Source organism: Cygnus atratus, chromosome 7, assembly GCF_013377495.2.
Source record: "Cygnus atratus isolate AKBS03 ecotype Queensland, Australia chromosome 7, CAtr_DNAZoo_HiC_assembly, whole genome shotgun sequence".
NCBI lineage: Eukaryota > Metazoa > Chordata > Aves > Anseriformes > Anatidae > Cygnus > Cygnus atratus.
The window spans coordinates 16,846,220-16,867,299 of NC_066368.1; the positions used below are offsets into that span (position 1 = coordinate 16,846,220).

General features: G+C 34.3%; 1 protein-coding gene across 6 annotated transcripts in view; it reads left to right on the forward strand.

Moving 5' to 3' along the window:
* EXOC6 (exocyst complex component 6) overlaps positions 1–21,080 on the forward strand; it is a 90,955-nt gene that overhangs the window by 38,788 nt on the left and 31,087 nt on the right. For 4 of the 6 annotated variants that reach the window (XM_050711836.1, XM_050711838.1, XM_050711835.1 and 1 more), the window contains exons 15-19: positions 2,028–2,137; positions 3,144–3,255; positions 4,744–4,878; positions 8,639–8,818; positions 19,080–19,221. In XM_050711836.1, coding sequence (XP_050567793.1) covers positions 2,028–2,137; positions 3,144–3,255; positions 4,744–4,878; positions 8,639–8,818; positions 19,080–19,221 — 679 coding nt within the window. Of the gene's footprint in view, positions 1–2,027; positions 2,138–3,143; positions 3,256–4,743; positions 4,879–8,638; positions 8,819–9,313; positions 9,699–11,744; positions 11,775–19,079; positions 19,222–21,080 lie in introns of those variants that run through there. The other 2 variants (XM_050711839.1, XM_035558180.2) reach the window with 2 other exon arrangements.

Consider the following 21,080-nt stretch of genomic DNA (forward strand, 5'->3'; position numbering starts at 1 on the left):
ATTGTAACATTGCAAAAGTACAAGTAATGATAAACAAGGATCTATTAGAGACAGCAACTTCTTTATTTAACTTTGTAAGTTATTTGTGTTTGAGTATGTGGGACAAAGCAGACACAAAGGGACTGTAAATAATTCTGCTCTACTGGCATCCCAGTAGGATATTCTTTCATAGCATCAGCCATTCTTTCACTAAAATATGCTTTCACAGAAAGATGGCTAGTAAGTTCTGCTTTCTAAATATGGTTTTGGTAGTACTTATCAAGCAGTATTAGACACATGGTGGAGTCTGCAGAGGGGAACTAAATCTAAGGACCACATGACAATTAGAGTAACTGGTGTAGAGGGAAACTGGTTTATTCAAGATCCATCACTACAGATATCTGCAAAAGTAAAAAGAGATTAATTCTGCGATTCAGCAGTTCATAGAGAAGAATAGACACCCCAGAGGACTAATTCCATTTTGATGCATCTGTGATGCCTATTACAGATTAAAATGAATTTCACCTCTGAAAACATGTATTTCTCTACAATTAGTATAAAAAGAGATGAAACGTCTAATATTGCATTATAGATTAGGATAAATCAAATTCACAGTTTTACAAGTAAGTTTATCATAGGAGTTGCAGCACATTAAGCAGAACTGAAACCAGAACATGAGTAAATATTTAATATACCAAATCCAATCTGACTAGACAAAACATTCTTTTCTGCACTCCACTGTTCAGAAATCTAAAGATGGAATGTGCCAAACTCTCATGGTTTGGTTATATAATCTAATGTCTGCACTTTACTCCCCGTCCATATTCAGAAATTAAACAATTGGCTTTTCTTTCTTTTTTATTTTCTTGCTGGTTACTATAAGAATCTGTTGACAGAAAGAATGTTGTGTCCTTCTGTATTGACCAGACACTGTACAGGACTGCACAACAAATTGCTTCTCCTAGATTGTTGAGTGTATGAAGGTTGATACTCAAGTGCTGCTGTTAGGACATTGTGAAGATCTTTATAGTTGAATACAATTGCTCTTGTTTTATCATAAAAATTAATTGCTTGAATCAGATGAACATATATTTGAAGTAAATTTTATCATTAAAAATGTTTTCTATCACTGTTGAATGACACAAATGCATGGCACTTATACCACATACATGTTACATCAAATAATCTTAAATAAGGAGCTCTGGTTAGAGGGGTGGAAAGGTAACCTGTTTTGGTTTTTAATATAAAAACTTTGAGCTGCTGTTGATTTATGCTCTTATTTAGAGAAATAGAATTCTGCTGGGATGATACAGGTTGTTAATTATTTTTCTCTTGGATTAGGATCTTTCTGTAATAAACAGGAAATTGTTTTGCAGATTTCAAAAAATTATATATTCAATGAGGAAATACCTGTTTTGTGTGTGTAAATATAGTTGAACTTTTTTTTTTCCATCCAAATACAGTATCAACTTTAAAAATGAAATGAGAAGTGTAATTTTATTATTGCAGATGACTAGTATTTCCCATGTGTTCATCTAAATTAATGAAAAGAATCCAAACTATGTTAAAATTTTGTGAATCATCTAGATGTAAATATGCAATAGTAAATATATGTCTAAACATTCTCATGATGCTTTGAATATCTCAGACACATTGGACAACTTCTGATTTTTTTTATTTCCCTTGTCAAACAATAAACATTTTTTTTGAGCCTCTCTTCACACTTAATTCTATATCTTGTCTATTCAGACTGTTTTCTAATGTGTTTGTAAATTGCTTTCTACAGAGGGATCTTAAACTACCTACTGTCTCTAAACTTTTTTGTAATTAAAATAAGTGATAATGTTATATTTTGCTTCTAAGCTATTTAAAAGATTCAGAAGTTAGCTCAACACATACCACTGTTTATATTTGATGAAAAGCATAAAAGCATAAGAGATTAAAACATTGATAGTGTTAAGTGGTTTTCCAGTTGTTGTGTTTAATGCCAATCTCTTCTTAGAATCAGAATTTGAAGTATAAGATAGCATTGTCTTTTATTTTTACAGCAATCCTTTCCAAAGAAGCTCCCAATGTCTCAGTCAGTGCCTCAGATTTATATCCAGGTTAAGGAATTTATTTATGCAAGCCTTAAATTTTCAGAGTCACTTCACCGCAGGTAAGCTTTAAGTCTGACGAATGTGAATGGGTATAAAGTAACCTATAACTTCCAGGTGAACTAACAATATATATTAAATTGAAAATACATTTTCCTGGGTGCTTTCTTGTTGTGCTTGTTTAATAATTTACATGTTTAAGTTTTTATATTTAATCTGTGATTTCCAATGCTATAACATATGTCATGTGTACGTGTGTGTGTATGTATGCTGTGTGTGTAGGTGAAGGTAGCTTGGCATGGTGAATACTCTAAAGCAGTGCTGTGGCTTTTTAAACAGCATTGGCTAATTCAAATAATCTGGAGCTTTTTTGTTTAACAAACCCTGTAAGATTTCAAAAATATGCTTTTATACTGATCATTTCAGAAATAATTGTGTAGAACCCCTGATTACTTCAATCTAGCTTTCCCTCTTTAGTGCTTTGAGTTTTCTTAGTGATGATTTCTCTTGCAATAAACTGCTGTCTGCATGCTAATTCCCTCTTCTTTCCCACCTTTTTCTGAAGGAAAACATCACAATTCTCCCATCTTGTTTACTCTTGTGCACCTCAGAAGCTCAGTTTTAATTACATAAAACAACATTGTAGATCTGAAATCTGGGTGGTATTTGTGGCTGCTCACCCACTTCTGCACTGTTAAAGATGTAAATGACTCGCTTTCACACATTCTTAATTGATACAGTTTATAATTTACGCGTACTAATTGGCACATGTTGACCTCTGTGGTAACTCATTAAAAAACACAAATTACTCTGTCCTAACTGCTGTGTCAATAAACATGTCCAAAATCTAAAAATAACAAGTTTTGCTTCAACATTGAAATTTAGTTAATGGATAATTTGGTAAGTGAAAGAGGTGTTTTGTGTGTTAGAACACAGACGATTTGAAGCAACCAGATATTCAATGCATATAGGTAATTCTGAACATGAAAAGTTCTCTTTGCAAGGAAGAAAATAAGTTTTACTTACAAGTATTATCATGTACAGCACAGTTATGCATGTTTTTTTCAGCTCAACGGAAATAGATGATATGCTCAGAAAATCTACAAATTTGCTGCTAACCAGAACTCTAAGTAGTTGTTTACAGAACCTAATTAAGAAGCCTCATATAGGTTTAACAGAGGTAAGTTTTAAAATACACACTCAAAACTGTGCTTTTCTAAGAAAATTAGTGCTAAAACTATTCTTGTGAATTTTGATATAATATAGAGTTAAGATTGTGTAATAAAAGCAAGTTGTGTTTTCTTTAAAGTTGACATTTTAAAAAGGTGAGAGAAGTATGAAGAATTGTCAATATCTACAACATAGATAAATAAAAAAATAAGATAAAGCGTTGGGTCTAGTTGGAAGTATATTTACATACGGATGCTTACTGAGAGAGAGGTGACAATGAAAGAGCTTTGTCTCCTGTATGATAAACAGGGGGTTGCAAGAAATTACCTGAAATCTCTTACTACTTTGCTTGCATACAGGACACAATTCTTGTGTTCTGCTTCTGTCTAGCACTTAGCAGGACATTGCCAAGTTTATTTTACCCTTTAAAAAAAAGATAGGGAGAAATAGCAAATCACTCTATGAACATTCACTGCAGGCAAATACAAGATCAGGAGACAGCAGGTACTGACTGAAAGATAATGCATGATATTGCTGAAAAGGCATTAGACTGCTGCCATTAGTGCAGTGTTATGTCATATTGAATGTTGCTTTTAAACTGCAAGAATCCCTTTTATAGATGAAATTTAAAAAAGATAATGATGAGGAGGAAAGCTCTAAAATCATGTATTGCCATGTTAGTAAGACAAGCCATGCAATTTTTCTGAGATAGTTTTCTGAATTATTGTAATTAGCACAGGAATATATTAAAGGATATACAAAACACACTAATATATTTGAGGTATTTAATTATCAAGACAATATTTTTTATGAGAAAAATGTTCAAAAGAGAAAACTGTTATTTTACCAAGCATTATGGTAGGGTTCACTGAAATGTGTTGGAGCCAGGCAGTGTAGTGAGGATGGCACTCTTATATTATTATGTCAGTTACTATGCATTATCTGTGTTGTCTAATTTGTGAACTGAATGTGAATAAAGGTCCTTCTTGTAAGAAGATTTATATTGTGTATATCTATATCATACATTTATATCAAAAGCAGGATTGTTACTATTTGGGGGTTTGGGGAGTTGGCAACCTTATTTTTGAAGTTTCCTAACTTCCTTATGCATCACTTTTATTTGATTTTTTTTTAAATTGCAGTAATTGTGTTTGTTTTGCTGTTTGTTTACTTGTTTTTGTGGTACAAGTTAGTGTTTTTATTTTGGCAATATATTATCTTTTATTTTCCCTTTTTTTAATTCTAAAATATCAATTGGATTCATTTCACTGAGTAAGTGCCTGCAATCTTCATTTTTAAAATGGCATCATTTGTATGTAAACTGTGGTATTGCTCCTTAATGGTATTTGAAAGATAACTTTAAAATTGCCAGTTAATAGGTGGTAACTTGAAATACTGTAATTAACTTCTAGTAACACTGTTGTTGAAAGAACTACCCATTTATAAAAAAATGGCAAAGGGAAAAAGGCTTTATATAATAATTGTTTATTTCTTGTAGCTTGTTCAAATCATCATAAACACAACCCACCTGGAACAAGCCTGTAAATACCTTGAGGATTTTATATCTAACATTACAAACATTTCACAAGTGACTGTTCACACTGCAAGACTTTATGGACTTTCTACATTTAAGGTATAGTTTATGTCATCTGTTACATGACCACATGAAAAGTTAATTCATTTATAGTGATTTTAATGTTTATTAAAATAAAAGGGAATGAGGGGAAAGCTGCACATTTTCTCAGTTTGACTGTGTAAAAAATCAGAACTGTTAAGAATTAATTTATAACACTGAGCAGATAAACACTTTTTTATGTTATCAGTATTATCTGAAATTTGTCATTATATGAGAAGCGCATCCACATTGTTTCAGGTACATCTTTTACTACGTTACAAAATGACAAGCTAAGCCTGACTGCACCAGAAGCTTTCAATAGATTAAGCTCCAAGCTGTGTAACATCTTCCATTTCTGAATGGAATCATGCAAAAACAGCAACTGTAATCTGAAATGTTTGTATTATTTGATTGTTTTTATTCTACAATAGAAATATTTGTGGTATATTTTCAGACTGTGTAATGATAATATAAAAGTAGTATTAAGAATGTGATACAAAGCATAAAATATTCTTTTTAGAATTCATATTTTATTTACATGTCCTTTAAATTTATATGTGCAGTAATGGTCATTAAAATGGAATATATAGGGCTAAATATAAGTAATTGTATTAATGTATAATTATCTACAAAAAAGTGTTAGTATCTTTTATCTTTAAATAGTAATAGCTATCCTAAGTAGGAAGGGGAAGAAATTGAAGAGCATTTATTCCAAAACACATGATTTTATCACTTATATCTATATGACTGAGTGGTTGAGATTATATTCAATATTGTATATTCAGAAGGCAAATCTATATATGATTGTCTATCCAAGTGGCCTTTTTGGTTTAGAATAGAAGCAACTGTGTGTGCGTCGGGAGGGACTTGGGGGTTTCTTTCTGAAGAAAATATTCCTACAGAAGAATAATCCTCTATAAGTCACCTTGTCCAGTTAATTCAGCCAGTGTGTTGCCTTCTCACTCACTTGGGACTTTTATATAGAAATTTTTGGAGGAGAAACAAAACATTAAAAAAAAAAAAAGGTTAGAAGGGATTCCAAAGCAGCTGTAACTTAAACTTTAGGTATGTGTTGTTGTTCCTCCCCTCCCCCCCTCCCCCCCCTTTTGTTTTGTTTTGGTTTGGTTTTTGTTTTACAGTGTACACTGAAACAAAGGAAGATGGGATAAGGAGAATTAATCCTATTTAGAGTAGTTCTGTTTTCTGCACCTAATTTTTTTTTCCTCTTGGTACAGTATGTAGCCTATCCTATTATAATATCCCCTCTGGCATACATTTTAAAGATGGGTGAGGTGACATCAGCATTGCAATACAGTTCATATTTCCAGTTGTTATCCAATAATTTTCGCATTAACTTTTTTTTTTTTCCCAAAGGGTTTAATGAATAAAGCAAGGGAGAAAGGTTCTGATTTAGCAGCTGTAACTAGGTTACCATTGTCCTGCTAGTATGGTTTTACTAAATTTTGACCTATCTTGTTAGATATAGGCTGAGTAGTTTGTTTGTTATATACCAGTACTGTACATGTGTATTTTAATTTGCATATGGCACAGTACAGAGTGAACAGTGACAAACATAAGAAAATTTTTCTGGTTTCTCTCCTATCCCTGGAGAACTTAGCACAACATTCTCCACTTATAGCAGAACATTCTTTTCTCATTAATCCCTCTTTTTTTTTTTTTCCCCTTTCTATCTTAATGAAAAACTACATGTGGTTCCCCAACTGGGCCCTCATGGAGTTTGGTATGTTATACAGTTATTAAATTCATCTCCTGGTGGCGAATCATGTCATGTCCATTCTTTCTGAGTGATCAAAAATGTCATTTTATTAGCAGTGTTGATCACATTTACATTCCATGAGATGATCTTACAAATTCATCTACACTGTATATTTTAATAGAAACTCTCCCCTCAAACCTATTTCATTGCTACTGTATTAGAGAACTGTTTTTCCCATTTTATATTGTATATAAGATGTCATTTTAAAATACCATTCAAATTCTCCAAGCATTGTTTCATGTGGCTAGAAGGAAAAAGAAATAAAAATAAATAAATAAATAATGCTAGTTTCATTTTATCAAATTAAACAATTGTCTAGCTTTCAGTATTTACAGCTACACTTTCCAGCTTTGTATGACTGACTGCAGATGTGGATACCATTGTGTTTCTTTGTCTCTTGAAATCAGTTTTTGATGCAATTCTGTCACCAAGTTATGAGATGGAATACTTCCTCTTCATCTGCCTCTTGGAGCTACTGCTAATTCACTCTTTATCATGCATGGGATTCACAGCGCTGCTTCTGAGAAGTAATTTCGGGGTTTCTAATCTGTTCACAGTTTTCTCAGGAAACAGTGTACAACAGTCCTTGCTTAAAGTGTTGGCAGCATACTGCTGCTGTTGTAACCCAATAACCAAAGCAAAATAAAAAGTAGCCAAAACCAGGCTTCCAGAAACAAAAACCCATGGGCTGGTCTTCTCGTTGCCACTTAGTACAACCAGTTAACTGTTGAAGATGATACAGCCACTCCATAAATGACTTGGGTTTTGTTTGTTTTATAAACCAAGTAATCTCACTAAGCTTAAGCAGATGTATTTGCAAGCCTTGATCTTATAGATTGTTGAAACTGAGGTTTCATCATTAATTAGAAACTTTAAACAAAGAATTAACTTTAATTGAAGCTGTTACATTAATAGCCATCTACAAACTGTGAATGTAAACATACTCCTTTGCTTGAGACATTTACAGGTTCCCAGATTGTTATGTGTTAGAGGAGAGCTGGTTAGTGGAAGCTTTTACAAGTTGGTTTGGCAGTAAAAATGCCATTTTTAGTGAACCATACCTTGATATACCTACATGTCAGGACCATATGCTTGCTCACTTCCTCCTGAAGTGCCTCACAGACTGGAGCCTGGCTGAAAATTGAATTTGATGCACACAATGTGGTGCCACCTTTAGGCCTTTAGAGCCTTTTGATTTTTCTTTATTTCCTTTTTGCTTTCTTATTTGCACCTTGTTGGAACTGCCATGATTTTCGGCTGGTAATGGGCTGGTAAGAACTTGTAATGGGACTTTTATCCACTTTTATGTTGCTCCAGTGTACCCAACCTATTTTTCCTCTCTAAAAACCCTCAGCAACTGACCAGTTCATTTAAAATCAAACCTCTTAATTGATTTGTTTCTCAAGATCATTGAAGAAAGTGTCATCTTGAGCCCAAATCAGAGTATAGAATTTTTCTAGTATCATTAAATTCCAGTCCGGCAAAAGCACACCTTTCCAGCAAGATACACTTTATCAAACATCTGTAGGTAGATCACATTGCTTCTATGAGGATCTGTCCTAAACAAATAAGGCAGATATCATCACAAACTTGCTTCACAGTAAATGCTAAATGTTATCTCTGATCAGATAGATCATTTCTACATCTACTGTCCCAAAAGCAGGATCTAGATGGTGGCAGAACAAAAATGAGTGTGAGGAAGTAGGGGAGCACTCTGTATCAGTGTTTATGATCAGGATATGTAAGGGACGGTGAAAATGATGCGTGTTCTTCAGATGTACAGCATTAAATTAATTACATAAAAATGCTATGATTGCTGGACCTCCTGCTGTAACAGATAAAATAATTACGTTCTTTTGTTATTTTCTTTGTAAGAGAAGGTAAATAAACCTTGTATCAGAGAAAAACACAAGACTTCGGTTTAATTGATGAAAACTATTTATCTATGTTCTACTAGTATTTTAGAATTCTGACAATTGTGCACTATTTATTTATTTTCAGGATGCAAGGCATGCTGCAGAAGGCGAAATATATACAAAACTTAACCAAAAAATAGATGAATTTATTCAGATTGCTGACTATGATTGGACAATGTCTGAATCAGATGGAAGAGCTAGTGGATACTTAATGGACCTTATAAACTTTTTAAGAAGCACATTTCAAGTTTTTACTCATTTACCTGTAAGTGTTGAAAAATAAGTTTAATTTCAAGCCATTGTAGCTTTATTTTATTTTAAAATACTGATATTTTGAACAAATATGTGATTTTTGAATTGCATACATGCTAGCAGATTAATTTGCCAGTATTTTCAATACAGACGTGTTTTCAGGTGTTTCATTATGTTGATGATGCTTATCTATCATAATAATTAGAAAAATGCTTTTGAATAGTAATAATTATAACAACAGCTAATCTACAAATTGTGTAAGAACATAGGTGGTTTTCTAGAGCAGGCTAGTCCTCAAATGGCCTTCTGTGTACAATTCTGTATACACATTCATTGATTCAGAGGACACCAAATAGGTGTAAGTCCTGCATTTGTGCAGAATATTCTGGAGGCCTTGGGTTCTCCAAAGTTTTTTTTAGTTAAATAGTCATTTGATTCTTGTTAAATGAGCTTCATTGAAACAAGTCCTTGTTCTTATTCAAATATATTCTCTGTCACTTTGTTCTAGGTAAAAGGGCATTGGCAACCTGTTTTGTGTGCTCATTGTTATATTCTGTTGTCTGATTTCCCCTTGCTTTAAGATAAAAAAGACAATTTCTAGTTTGAGTTATCATCATAATAGTTTATACCCTTGTAAGTATGGAGTAACTTCAGTAAGTCTTTTGAGCTGCATCTGCTTTTCATCAGCTTGTCCTTGGTTGCTACCGTCACACTTATGTCTGATTGCTTTACTCACATGCAATGCCTGTCAGGAATTAGTTCTCAATGCATAGAATGTTTCTAGGCTCCAGACTGGAAGTAAAAGATAATTTATTTACATGCACAGCAAAATTTGAAGTTGCTGGCATAGCGGGCTTCTCAGGTCTTCTAAATCATGTTAAGTGGTTGTGACTCTTCAGTTTATTTTTTTAATAACTCAAAATGTATCACATAATGTTTATGTGAATGGAAGTATGAGACGTGCTTCCGTGCCAAGTAAGTCAAGCAATTTTTTAATAAAGAATAGCATGTTTGTTAGTTAATTTCACTGTCACTTTTTGTCACTCTTTGAACAAATGGCACCACTCCTCAATGGCCATGTGCATATAGCAGCTGTGAGCAATGGTGTACAGCTTCTAGAGAAAGATGTAATGAAGTTAATCATGAGTGTATGTTGTGATATACCTGTTCTAAAATGGGGCACAGACAGAAACTTAAATAATGTTCTTCTATAAACTGAAATGAAAATGTGGTTTCCTTGAATGAGATAGTTTGTTAGGAGGGTTGTAAAGATGCTGCTATGGCATTAGGACTTGAAAAGCATGAAGGGAATATAAATAAGCACCTGGGGGCACAAGCCAAACTTTGGAGAAAAGTAGTTCCTATGAGGAGGTTATTCTGTAATTTCAAACTCTGGCCAGGTTACAGGCTGGGGCTGTAAGATTGACTAGTCTGCTCTGGCGAGAGGGTTCTTCTAATTTGACTTATCCTGTGCATCACTTACTGTTCTGGCTTGGCAGATTGTAGAAATATACAGTCCTATAAATGTTGTTGTTCATGAGCTGTGAAGATTATATGAAAATGTGTATATAGTTTAATTTTGGTGATTCTGGTTAGATACATAGTAGTAAGTTATTTTCATTAAGAAAAAAAAATCTACAGTAAAGATATTTTCTATGGCAAGCTCAGAAGTAAGTTCCATAACTCAGTAAAACAGTAAGTGCTGTGGAGTCATAGGCAAAACTAGATTAGCATATGGCACAGTTAAAATTTAGAATAATTTTAGTATTCATTTTCATTAACAGAATAAGAATGTCACAGTGTTATTTCTATAACAATTTTTGTATTGCTGGCAGAAACATCCTACTCTGCAAAATAGTTCTTCAGAACCATGCCTGTAATCAGAAATCAAAGAACAAAAGTTCTGACCACTGGTTGTAATTTTACTAAGGAAAAGAGTGGGACAAGTAGAGGAATCTCTTCTCTTACTACCATAGTGGATCCAATTGTGCTATAGTGCTAGGGCTTGGGGCACTACTTTGCTGCATTCATTCTCCATAGTCTCATTCAAGGGTCACTGACTCTCTTTGATACTGTTTCAAAATCTAGTCTTCTGGTAAAAGTGTTATGCTATGTTCTTTAACAATTTTTTGGCTGTTGTCGGATTCCTGCCATTAGAGTCCTGTCTTGTTTTAGATGTATGTGTAAGCTGTGTAAACATATGGGGACATGTCTCCTTTCGTGCTCCCACATGGGCCTATACAGAATTATTTCTGTAGAAATGTAGACACATGGAATTGCTAGAAACATCTTACATCTCTGAATGTTTTTTCTCTCAAGTTTTATATCATAGTATTCTTCTCTGTATTTATGCACTGTGCTTTAGTGTCAGTTTGGGGAAAGAAAATATACTTATTTCATCTTCCAGTTATAGTACCTTTAGCTTTGTGTTAAAAAGTATTAATGCATTGTGTTACATTTAGATTAGTACTGTCCTAAGCCATTCTAAACTTTGTGTGAATTAAGTTAATAATGTACAGATAGCCTCTATAGGCCAAGACAGTAAGCATGGCATTTATTTTAAAACCAAAGTATTTTGGAATCGATTGTTTGTTATAATGAAAACTTTCTGGAAAGGCATATCAACAGATGTTTCCTAATTTGAAGGATTGCTAATTTGATATTTTGGCATACTTGTCCTTATTACAGAAAAACATTTTATTATTGAATTAGTATTACTTCAGTTATAATCTCTTAGTTGGGCCTTGACAAAATACTATAAAAGTTCACAGGTTTTTTTCCTTTTTTTAAAAAAGAAGGAATTATGTAGAAATAATTGTTATTTTTTGAAACTTTTCCTTACCTTTTATTGCTACCAATTTTTTATTCTTTTTTTTTTTTTGATGTTGACAGTACATCTTAATTTTTTGTTTTGATTGCCTTACTGGTTTCCTTCTCAGAATAACAACAATGACCATGCAGCTATGTCGGTAAGTAGATGAAAGATGAAGAAAAAGCATGTGAACTGAAAAACTATGAACTGCCTGCAGGCTTATTGCTTCAATTTTTAATCATTTAATAAAAAGATCTTTCTGTTTTGCTGATGACTTGCTGTGTACCTTGTGTGATTGCATGCAGGAATCAGGTTAATGACTAACACTGGGTTTTCATGCACTTGAAGGGCAGGAGCCCTAAAAACCTTGCAAGAAGGGTGGTGGGGTGTGTATTGCATCCCAAATGAGATCATTTAGAGGAGGCTGAGACCTTTTGGAAGTGAGGTCAGGTATCAAAATGCAGCTATAAGGCATGCATACAAAATAGGGGTGGAGTGATAAAACAAAATAAAGAATCAGTGAAAGTTCCATCGTTCCTCTGCTACGTCTGTCAGAGGTCAAGGGAATGTGTATGCCCAAATATATTTGTTTAGAAGATGATGAATTACATTTACAAATTCTTCCAAGTTCTGATTATTTTCAGGTCATCAGTTTATTTGGCATAAGCATTTCCGTTATAATGAAAATGTTGGAATTCGTATTGTTACTTTTACTAGTTTTCTGTGAATATAGAGTTCTGGTTTATCAGCTCTAATGTGTTTGAATCTTATTGCTGTATGCTGCTTAATTGAACAAATATACACTGTGCCATTCACTATTTAAGTGAATAAATGTATAAGGCATTACCGTACACAGTGTGGGGATTCATATGTTCAAAGATGTATTTTTTACAGTTAAAGTTATATCTCCTCAGGGAAAAAATAATTAACTTAAGACATTGTATGTTTTAAATCAAGGATACTGACTGGAGCAAAAGCTTCGAAACTCAGTATCTAGCTGTTCCACAGATCTATTCTCATAGTCCTGCATTCAGTAAATCACACACTTTAAATACATGTGTAAGAGGTAGGCAAATACGAAGCAGTCATTTTATCCTATTAGTTAAAATCTTCAATTTATGTTAAAACAATTTACAGAATCACAGAATTGTCTAGGTTGGAAGAGACCTCCAAGATCACCTAGTCCAACCTCTGACCTAACACTAACAAGTCCTCCACTAAACCATATCACTAAGCTCAACATCTAAACGTCTCTTAAAGACCTCCAGGAGTGGTGACTCAACCACTTCCCTGGGCAGCCCATTCCAATGCCTCACAACCCTTTCAGTAAAGAAGTTCTTCCTAATATCCAACCTAAACCTCCCCTGGTGCAACTTTAGCCCACTCCCCCTCATCCTGTCACCAGGCACGTGGGAGAATAGACCAACCCCCACCTCACTACAGCCTCCTTTAAGGTACCTATAGAGAGCGATGAGGTCTCCCCTGAGCCTCCTCTTCTCCAGGCTGAACAATCCCAGCTCCCTCAGCCGCTCCTCGTAAGACTTGTTCTCCAGACCCCTCACCAGCTTCATTGCCCTTCTCTGGACTCTCTCGAGCACCTCCATGTCCTTCTTGTGGCAAGGGGCCCAAAACTGAACACAGTACTCGAGGTGCAGCCTCACCAGAGCCAAGTACAGGGGGACAATCACCTCCTTAGACCTGCTGGCCACACTGCTTCTTATACAAGCCAGGATGCTGTTGGCCTTCTTGGCCACCTGAGCACACTGCTGGCTCATATTCAGCCGACTATCAACCAGTACTCCCAGGTCCTTCTCTGCCAGGCAGCTTTCCAACCACTCATCTCCCAGCCTGTAAGTTTTAAAAGTAAAATAAAATATATCAGTCAAAAGGAAAAAAAAACAAACAAACAATAGTACCAGTGTTATTGTCTAGGAGTCCTTGCTGTATTTGTCAGTAATTTTCAACAGTAGCATTAGAAAACTTCAGTTATTATTTGTCTGTAGTGTAGATTACAATCTTGTATTAAGGGTAGCCAGACATCTGGACTATTTTCTAACAGGACAGCACTCTTAGATTAGATGCCAAAAACAGTAGAGGGAATCTTGGTGTCTTGATTTCCAAGGAAGTTGGAAGTGGATCCAAAGTACCTTGTGTTAGAGTGTGTGGAGAATGTCTGTAAAGTTGACTAGCATCCATTAAATAGCAAATTCTATTCCTGACTGCCAAGAAAATACATTGGATGTATATAAAAATGTGTTATGTTTGCTCTTTTTCCTTTTAGTTTTGGATGGTTATAATGTTTTCTCAGGATTTTTAGTTTGCACCTAAATTTACCCTGGTATTTTACATCAGATAAAACAAAAGCTTAATTTAGTTACTCAGCCTAGATAGAGCCTATCGCACCCAACTAGCATGCTTCCTCTACAGCATCAGCAAAAGAGTGTGTTTTAAAGAAAGTTGTTAGAAATTAAGGATCGATTTCCAACATTAAAGGTCCTTAGTAGTGTGCTCAGTTCTCCTTTATTTCTAATGGGGTGGTCTTAAGATTGGTGATCTCGTTAGAAAGCCAGCAGCACCTTGAGGAATGTGTCCTACAGAGGCTGGGACACTGGAGCTGATGTGCTGTGGCTGGGAGTCACAGCTGAAGCAGTCTCAGTAAGTGACCCAGTAAGAGCGAATTCCAGCTATGGTTTTATTTTAGAGTCTTTCTATCTGTGCTTCTAGGGCTGTTCTCATCTCTTTCCAGTTAATTTACCACTCCAAATAATAGAGAGGATGTGAATTCCACACAGTAGCTTCTTTAAAGCTAGTTCCTATGCCACCTTCCCTGTCAGGAAAAGTTTGGCTGTCTTTATTGAAAGACGTTGTAGTACATGTGTTTCACTAATCAAAGAAGACTCAGTTCAGTGAGTAGCATATGATTTTTTTTTCCTAACTTTACACAGCTGCTATAGTAGATTATGGGAAATTCCACCTGTCTCATCATCACTGCAGTGAAAAACTGTATTAGGCAGAGTTCTTCTGAGAATAGAAAAAAAGAAGACAAACCTTCATATTTCAAAACCTTTTCTGGCTCAGACAGAAAAAAAAAAAAAAAAGAAAAGGAAAAAAAGAAAGCAATGGGCCTGAACTAGGTAGAAAGTAAACAGCTAAAGAGTAATCATATCCCTTGTTTTGGATAAATTAAATTGAAATTATAGAAGGTATATAAGGGATTTAATCTAAGTTCAGAATTATCTGAACTTTTATTCCAGACACAATTTGCATGCTTTGTCAGTACAAAGTTAGTATTGGACAACTCTTTGGGAAAGAATGACCAGTGAGAAGTTAAAATTACAAATTACTTTCAGTTAGGTATTTTTGACTATTTTCATTAGAATTTGGAGCAGAGACTGGAAGTAAAATTGAGTCTTAAAACTCTATTTGTGTTTTTGAATATACTTGTTTTTTTATCAATAGTTAAAAAGTTGTATTTTATTCTTGCTTTAGTTACTAGAATCATAGAATCATTTAGGTTGGGAAAGACCTTTAAGATCATCAAGTCCAACTGTCATCATATGCATATGCAATGTGTGGACTGCTATAAGCAGCAAAGAAGCAGATAAAGTACAAAATCTATGCACTTACCAGTTATTATAACTAATGAAATCTGTATGTTTAATGGTTGGGTGTTTTATTTTGTTTTGTTTTTTTCCAATTTCAGAAAGTTTTTTTTTAAATTATTTGTCATTTCATAATGTTAAATTAATTCCTAAGCTTAATTTCTTAGTTTTAACAGATAAGTTTTGTTATCTCCTTTTATGCTGATGATGGCAGTTTGTGTTATTTTATTGTTTTCGTGATTGACAGCAAAAGCCTAATTTCACAGCTTGCAGTGAGGGTGAAGAGTTGGTGGTTTTCTGCAGCTATATTCAAAAACTGTCAATCAAAAGCCTCCATAGGCTACTTAGAGAATGGTGTTTTTTTCCCTGATTTCTCCAAATGCCGCTTCATGCTGTCTTTGATTGGCACAGCCTGGCAGGGAGGATGGATGAATCTGTCACTGGACGGTTAATTGTGTTGCTGGTCTCAGCCTGACATCAGGTCTTTGACTCGTAAGTGGCTCAATACAAAACAAATTAGCAGATTGTAGTCATATTTCTCATTCTATATGCTTTGACTTTGTTGAATGCAGTCCATAAATCATATTGACTGACACCATAGTGAATGATGAAAGCTGCTTTTGAGACGGCTAGCGTGGGTCTTAGAAAGCAGCACCATGAAGGTGCCATGGAAGGATGCATATGGCTGACCCTTTGGGAATTTCCTAGGAGCCAAATGTCTCTTTACTGCAATTGTTCTTAGGAGAAAAGCTTTTGGGCCCTATAAAAAAGGATTTAATATGTCAGCAGATTCTCTTTACAAGCTCCTTTGAAATATAAGAAGTTTGTCTAAGGGGTTTCTCTTTTTACAAACTTGTATTTCAGCAAAATGTGAAGACAGGGTTAAAAAACAGTTGCCTTTAATACTGTTTGCAGGTGTTTTTGCTTATAGAATAGGGTCCTTGTTTCTTAAACTTTACATTGGTTGAGTGGAAGAATAGGTTTTGTAGATAGCAGCAATTAACATAGGCAGAGCAGATAGTAGTAGTGTTCCCCAAATGGGAGGCAAAACTGGAACGAATGTGAGAAGCCTCCTGAATCTCTGCGTGCTACTGAATATAGGTATTTAATTGCTTGATACAGTAGCCACAGCCACCCCCTCTTAAAAACGAAAAATAAATATTATGTTTTAAAACTAACCGAGATTTGTTTCATTCTGGAAAAGAAATGTTATTTTTATGTTCACAAGTCATTACATTTCCTCTTTAAAATGCCTTATGAAAAATGGCAAGTAATTGATTAATTGGGGAATGATGGAAATTTGGAAAGAGATTTTAATTGGAACTCATTTGTCAACCAAATTTGAATTTAATTATTTTCTGTATGTTGTACATCCAGCACATTTTGCACTGGGAAGCACTGAATTTTGAGGAGGATAACAGTAAAGTTCGTATTTTTCTGAGTTAAAATTCAGCATTTAGGTTGATATATTTAGCTTCATTTTTTTCCTCTAGTTTTGTGAAAATCAAGTGATTTATTAAGTGGAAACTATGCATAGTAGACTTGTATTATTTGTTGATAAACCATGTGAACAATAAGCCTGTAGTTCAAGTTGCATAGTTGGAAATAGTTTAAATGTTAGGATGTTTCCATCTTATGAAATTTTAAAAGAAGCATTAAATGTTCATGTATTGATACTTCTTTAAAGTCCAAGCGACTTTTACCATGTCATTTCTGTATTGTAACCATTATTTCTTGTGCTCCAGTACTATTGATATTTGCCAGATTGTAGAAATCACCTACAGATGTTTGTCAGAAAGATAAAATTCTGTCTTTTACTTATAATAACAGGGGAGGGAATAAACATCATTTGCATATAAAACAAATTAAATGTTAAAATTTTTCTTGACAACCTATTAATCTGGTTGAACTTTTATTACATTATAGTGGCAGCATAAATAGGACATGGAGCTGATTTGATGGAGCAGTACATTAAACAGAGATGCACTAGTTGTTCCATTAAATCAAAATGACATTTCCATTAAGTATTTCAAACCTACTACATTGTAATTAAATGAACTGTGGCCCATTAGTTCCCCTCTTCACCCCCTTTTTCTTCTCCCCCCCCCCCTTTTTTTGGTCCTCTTTTTTTTTTTTTCATTCATATTGATATTGTTCTGCTTGGGGAATAGAGCTGCATGTCTCCCAGTGTAATTAACATTGGGTTTGGGAGACTTTTAAGCATGCTGTTCTTGCATTGTTTCTTACATTCCTTGTTGTCAGTTCATCTATTTTGGTCAAAAATGTTATTTGCTTTTCTGAGATGTTCAATTAAGAAACTGACATCTCATTTTAGATATAAAGCTCCTAACAGTTCAAGGTTTCTTAATGCCAAAGTGTTATTAGCAAAAGCCCTTTAAGGTTTCTGTTTGACATATGAAGAGAATGAACGTTTTACATTGTATTGTCTACATTTTATTATGTTTTAACAAAGCATGGATTTTTAAAGTACACAATATTTATGGACAAACGTGCTTTCTGCTATATGTATACATGAAAATACAGTGCTATGTACAAGTTGTCTTATTAAGGGGAAGATCTGGCTCTTCAGATGTTAGAGAGAACTTTCCAAACTTTTGGAAAAGTGAACTGCTGTCAGTCCTTCCCATTTTTCATTGCTTATATGTGTTTCTCTGAGTCAACAGTGAATTGATCATCCTGACCTTGCAGAAAACGGTTGGGGAACCATTGCTTTAGAGAATAGGTGTCATCACTTTGCTGATGGATATAAATACAACAGTAGTGGTTTGTAGCCCAGTAGGTGGATTACATAATTATGATTTCTTTCATATAAACATGTTAATAGTTACCTTTGCTTCCATATATACCGTAACATGTGTCAGTTGAAAAGCGTGGTTTAAGTACATAAAACTACAGAGACAGAAATTCATATAATTGCATTTGAAAACCAAGGTGTCTCTGCTCTTAAAGATTGCAGTGCTATGAATAGAATGTTGCCATCTAATCAGGTATCTGGTCTTCACTGATTTTTCTTCTCTGGTAGAACTTCCATATTTTTCTGATTTTCTGTATGAAATTGATAGTAATTTATCAAATTAACATCTGATTTTTGGGATTTGTTTTATTGGTCTCTGATTTGGAAAATTATTTGTCTCAATTACATATACATTGTAAAGAGGTGAAAAAACGTTACTTGCTAAACTGTGATTAGAGAATTATTTGTATTTTGTACAGCAGAGGGCTGCATTTCATTTTGCAAGTTGTTGATTACTGACAGCACTGGTTTATTAAGCACCTAAAAGATGATGGATAAGCATGAATATTTAAAATAATTCAGCAACAACCTTTGAGATGGAATTCAAGTAATTAAGTAGCACAAGCTGTAATGAGAAATGCCCCAACTGAAAGCAATGGTTTTGGTTTATATATATATACAGTTATTTATTTATTTATTAATGACTGTTCTTAAAAATATGTGGCATGTTGATTTACATTTCCTGTTTTCATTCTGTTTGGGTTAAAAAAAAAAAAAAACCACGCTCATGCTTCCGCAGCTTACATTGTTATTATGCTCTTCCATGTTGGGAAATGTCCTTGTATTCTTGAAGACTGTTGGATTTCTGGAAGAAGTATCAGTGATTGTTTGACTGTTTAACATACATTTAATTTAGTTCCCTAATTGATTTAATAGAAACAAAGCTAATGGGCCAAAGAAATAACAAAAAGTGTGATCATTCTTCTTCTAACCTAAGTCCTGCATCATTAAGACTTTGACTGTATAATAAATTCAAATCAGATAAGACGTTCTTTATTGATATAACATTTATTTCTATCTTAAAACCTGTTGCTCTTTCTACTAGGGAAAAGTGGCACAGACGGCTTGCATGTCAGCCTGCCAGCATCTTTCAACATCCCTAATGCAGATGCTACTGGACAGTGAATTAAAACAAATAAGCATGGGAGCAATTCAGCAGTTTAATTTAGATGTGATACAGTGTGAATGTAAGTAGATATTCCCATATTCCTATCTATGTCTGTCTTAGCGTTGCAAAAAAAAATCTTTAATGTAAGCCATATAGTGATCTTTTTCCATTATCTACTAAAGCTTTGCCTTTTTTTTTCTATTAATATTATTGCATTACAGCCTCCTGTAAAAGTATTTATGATTAATTACGTTAACATCTCTGGGAAAATTTATATATATATATATATATATTTTAAACTTTAGTATCTGATTGAAATGTCCATCTGTTGTTACTGCTAATGGCATCATAATCAGTACATCCCGTAAACAGACCATAGTCTAGCACAGAATTGCCCCAAACCACTATATAAATATTATGGTTTTATAGTTGTGCACCAAAAGGTCAAAAGTCTGTGAAATTTAGTTTTCCCTCCGGGGAGTATTTATTACAATACAAGTTTTAATTGTGTTGTTACATAGGTTTTTGTCTCTCCTAAAACTATTGCCTTACTCGCTGTAAGTAGTGGTACTCATTTAATAAACGTCAGACATGGTTTTATTCTCACTATTCAAAATACAGCATCAGAATTACTTCATAAAACTGGTTGAATCCAGCACTGAAGGCAGGATTAATTTTATCACGTTTTACATGGAACTCGCCACTGTAGGGTGAGCTCTTACTCTGTATTAAGGAAGTTACTTTTGTAACGTTGTGGTATGAATAGGTTTTATGTCTGTTTTTATGGTTGATGACAGAGATGCAGCAAAAAGGCTGAGTAGGGCTTTTTTAAATTCATATCTTTAGTTTCTTATGCTCTTTTTTTTTTCCTGTTTATTTATTTATTTCTAAAATATCATTCCTCATATGTTTGAAGCAGAGACCTCAATGATTTTGGTGACTGCTGTAAGAAGTGGCAGTTTTGCAAATCCTCAGGTGTTTAGTGTGGGCATATGAGAAAACTGATGATGACTACTTAATTAGCAGCCACCATGGGAAATTGGAAATCTGTTTTCAAGTAATTTAGTGAGCATCATAAAGGATTCTTGTGGGAACAGAGTTAAAGGGCATTTGTGACTTTTTCACTACAAACATATCTTTCCTCCTCCTGCCCTGTTTGTTATGTAACTCCATACATGTTACATCTAAACTCCGTAACAAGGCAGGCATCTTTTCTGACAGTCCTTCCTCGTGCAGCCTTGTGGCCTTTCAGTGCAATGGGAGGACGTGACAGGATTATCAGTCTGTTTTGAAAAAAATATTTGTGATTGTGATGTTAAAGTTTGTCTCATGATGTGATTGCAGAAGTTGGCCAAATAGAAGTACACAGATGATGTTTTGACATTTTTAGTACAAATTTATACATTTTTGTATTGCAAATTTGATAGAGTTCTTTTCAAGTAGGTGGGTAGGGGTATGTATATGCACATTTGTGTGGTTTCTTAGCTTTAAAAAAAGATCCCAGCTGCAAAACAAATTCCATAACATTGATAATACTGGTACCATAATCATTTATCTAGACAAGTCAAATCGGTGTATCCACTACACAGTTATCTGCCTTCTGAACTAATAGCATAACAGCAGAGAAAGCTTGTTACCACCGTGTTATTTTGTTTCTAGTGTCTGAAATATGTACAACTGCAAATAGAATAAACTTTAATTCTTTCTATAACACTTTTAAAGCATGTTAGGAAAAAATGATTTTGCACAGAGACCTTTTGAGTAGTTTAAAGATGGCAGCTTGGCAGAATAGTATGTCGCAACAAATGATGCCTTACAGTCTGTGGAATAAGGGATTGTCACAAGATGTTGTTCAGAGACTGCTTTGCTGTTGCAGTTCATTCATAAGGTCTGTCACAGGCACATTCCAGGCCTGGCTGAGATGCCTGTGATTTATGT